Source organism: Aplysia californica, unplaced genomic scaffold (assembly GCF_000002075.1).
Source record: "Aplysia californica isolate F4 #8 unplaced genomic scaffold, AplCal3.0 scaffold01044, whole genome shotgun sequence".
Classification (NCBI taxonomy): Eukaryota; Metazoa; Mollusca; class Gastropoda; order Aplysiida; family Aplysiidae; genus Aplysia; species Aplysia californica.
Window position 1 is genome coordinate 130182 of NW_004798314.1, and position 3778 is coordinate 133959.

The window sequence follows — 3778 nt, forward strand, 5'->3', positions numbered from 1 at the left end:
AGGAGGAGGAGGAGGAGGAGGAGGAGGAGGAGAAGGAGGAGAAGCAAGAGGAGGAGGAGGAGGACTGTCTTCAGATACTACACTTCTTCCTTTTGTTTCATTGGTACATTTGCCACCATATGTTACAATTGGTTCCCCGATATTGAAACTTCTGAACTTGTTTGATCTTTTAACGCGTATGGAGAATCTACACTACTATTATTAACAATCACACACCTCTGTGCAGGCAGACACATTAAGACAATCACACTTTCGTCAGAAACAATGACGCACCTCTGCAGACAGATGTACGCGTTCAGAGATTTACATTTACGCTGGCCTCACTGACTTACCTCTGTGTAGACATCCATCCAAGAGTTGCCAGACTCCACAGTGATCTCCCCTGCAGGGTTTCGGGAAGAGTTCAGATTGACAGTCCTCTTAGTCATGCCCTTGAAATTAATCTGAGGAAAGTAAAGAGGGCATGCCAATAGTTCAGGTGGTAGTGCGCTGGACTGTTGAGCGGCTGACTCTGGTTCGCATTCTCAGATATAATTGTTCTTGGATTGGGTTCTTTGGCAGGATTTTCATGGTAACTTACCAACTATAGCTTGTTCACTTTCGTCTGACCGCGGTTGAAACAATTTCAATGAATATCGCTATGTTTAATCTTCTCCGATCTTTGCATACGGGTCTAAAAGTTGGATGACCAACATAATCTGAAAGCCAATTCACAAAGGTCACTGGGAACTAAGATTCTGACGCGTTTTCTGTGATGTTAGCCTAAAGTTGGTAAAAAAAAAAAAAGGTTGACTTACATTCATCAACACCACACTTTAACATAGGCCCAAGGAACACGTTCCAAAAGACAGGGTAAGTAATTTTTGAGACTCACGAGGAGACGTCAAGGCAGCTGGGGGGTGGAATCTACAAGCTTACACTGAAATGCTGGGGCAGGGCGGTGTCGCTGTCTCAAAATGAGCAATTTGTAGGCAAGGTTACCGTAAGTGCCGGAGATTAAGGGTGTTACTAGAAGGTTAAATACGAAGAAAAGAAGCAAGAAAGAAGAGGACGATAGATGTTTCATAGGAAAGTGGGTGTAGACCACACCCAAGCTCCAACCACCCATATTAATTTAGTTACTCCTCTTTGAGTACTGTAGAAGTGATGGCATGTTTTTACTCAAACAATAAATATCAGATTTCTGCGACACAGGGCTATATACACAGTCGCCTTATTTATAACCACTTACACAATCAGTGCTAGGAATACTGTGGAGGAAAGGTAAGACCTGCAAGTCAAATAAACAGAGATAAGACATGCACTGATCTAGAGCGTTTAGTGTGAAGGTCACTGCTCTGTGATAAAAAAATGTCTGGAATCTAAGCGTGCACGTCAAATCCAATATCGCTGTTATAATGTTGTCTGTAGATAGGATCGGTGACTGCGGCTGTAATGGTAAGGTTCTTCGCCTCTCAAGGAGAGGGTGCGAGTTGGATTCCCTTGGAGGGAATACATTTTATTTTGACTGAGTACGGTATCTCCATTAAGTTAATTGGCCCCCACCTTTCAGTGCTTTGTGTTCTGTTGGAACTGAACTCATCCCAAAGTTTTTGTCCAACACCTAACTCCTTGACTAAGCCATCCTGTGATGTGTCTGCTTTCAGTCAGACTTCAACCCTCCTCCTCCTCAACCCCCCTTCCCTCCCAACTGCCCTCCTTCTCAACTCTAAAGACAAACAAACCCTACAACAAAAACAAAAAACAACACAATATAATCAACAAAATGAACAAAAGCACCCACCCTCACTCCTTACCCCGCAACCACATAGGCAAACAAACCAACAGAGGACACTCCAACAACAACAAACAAAAAGGAAAAAAAAGACGAAACCAAACACTAACCTGTATAGAACCATCAAAAGTAGAGCGTCCTATGTACGAGTGGCCCGACGACTGTATGGTGACCATCAGGTTGTACTTTTTGGCAAACAGCATCGTCTCCACCACGTCCTGGTCACTAGCCACCAGAACGATGACATAAGGAAGTTTCGTCACCCGGATGTTCCTCATCAGCGCCAGCGAGGAGAAATTTGCGTCAATGGGAGTCACGATTTTTCCGTCCAGTTTTGAGCCTAAGATGTTGAAGGCGGTAGCGTCTGGGAAGTTGATCATTCCCGGCCAAGTGCGGGTCAGCGCTGCTTTGGGCTGTCTGGGAAGAGTGGAGAAAATAATAACCAATACGGCTGATAACGAACTCGTGTGCGACCCTCAATAATGAAAACAATTTGGAAGTTCTCAGAAGACTTGAATAGGCGTAAAAGCCTTGGACACTCTGCTTTCCCTGGGAAAAAAAGAAGGCAGACCGGTACGATGGATACCAGGAAAAACTTACTGAGTGAACTTACATTGATTTGGGACTGGAAAACAAAAGTGGGAAAATTTGTGGTGAAACCAGGCTCTCGTCGAAATAATGCAATCTAAGAAATTAGCATTTTTCCATTCGTTGCGCATTTTTTCTCTTTTTTCTTTTTGACTCAACACCTTGTACGTCCATTTAAAACATTCTGAGTGGATTTAACTGAAAAACGTTGGTTATAGGCGCAAAAAATTATAATTTTGCAGTTTCTAAACTTTGAAAATCACCAAAATCTAGCGGCCATACATTTTACGCGCCTTGAAACCTGTCGTCTCCACCTCCTTCAATCGCAAATATTTCGACTTTTTTCAAGATAGGTGGGTATTTTTTTCATCGAAAGTGAGACAAATGAACAAGCTTAACTCAATGAGGACGCCAATTCTAGTCATTCCACGCCGCTTGTAAACGCGTTGTTAGCGGTCATTTAGAGAGGAGCACAACTTCTTTATTTAATACAGTTGTTTTTTTTCCAATCCCATATACTCTTTATCTTAAACTCAAAAAGGCAGACAACAACATGCATACTATAAGACGTGCACATTCACGTTTATGTTTTGTTTAAGATGGTTAAAAGATGCCGCAACATCGCTTTGGTCTGCTGCTAGTCGGACATATTTGTCCGATATGTCCACAAGAGCTAAATATGATCCAATAATTCCATAAGCCAAAAACGTGACCAGCGCCTTATTCCACCGCGTTGTTTCAGACAAATATTTTTCGATAACTTCCGAGCAGAGAAATCAGGGTGATCCAAACAAACCGTACAACTTTTTTTGGTTAATATTTTCCTCCACACAGAAGTTTTGCGCTTCAAATTTGTACACAACATTTGGAAGTGAAAAAGAATTTGTTTGATATTCATTTTAGAAAAATTCACAAAATAGTTTTGTTTTACACAGCGCGTAAAAAATATTTATCAACTAAGGGGCAACTTTTGGTAGTTTGCGAATAATGAAAAAGAGACATGGGACATGAGCCAGAAGAATGGGACGAAACAAAAACATACCTTGGCAAAAAGACGTCGTCCTTGACTGGCTTGTCATCGTCATCAGTTCCATACATGACCGGGGGTTTGAAACCCGTCAGCCCATCTGGCAAAGCCAAAGTCGTTCGACAGACCACGAAGGTGAAGGTCAAAACGAAGGTACACAAACATCTGAGGGTTAACATGAAAGGCGCAAAAATCACAGTTGCAAGTGAATTATGTCCCCTTCGACACACTTCAGATCATTTAGAGCAGACATGGGTAAACTACGGCCCTCGGGCCAGGTCCAGCCCGCTTGAAGTTTCAGTGTGCCCCGAGAGTTGACCCAGTAATTTGCAATGAATGAGGCGTGGTGAGTTCATAATTAATATCTTTTCTAAAACCAACACATAAAC

At 42.4% G+C, this 3778-nt stretch overlaps 1 protein-coding gene across 1 annotated transcript in view; it reads right to left on the minus strand.

Moving 5' to 3' along the window:
- LOC101856301 (uncharacterized FAD-linked oxidoreductase ARB_02478) overlaps nt 1–3554 on the minus strand; it is a gene marked incomplete at its 5' end in the record, with an annotated part of 5165 nt that extends 1611 nt beyond the window's left edge. The window contains 3 exon segments of the mRNA XM_013089784.1: nt 333–443; nt 1885–2191; nt 3405–3554. Coding sequence (XP_012945238.1) covers nt 333–443; nt 1885–2191; nt 3405–3554 — 568 coding nt within the window.
- Between the last annotated feature and the right edge of the window lie 224 nt (nt 3555–3778).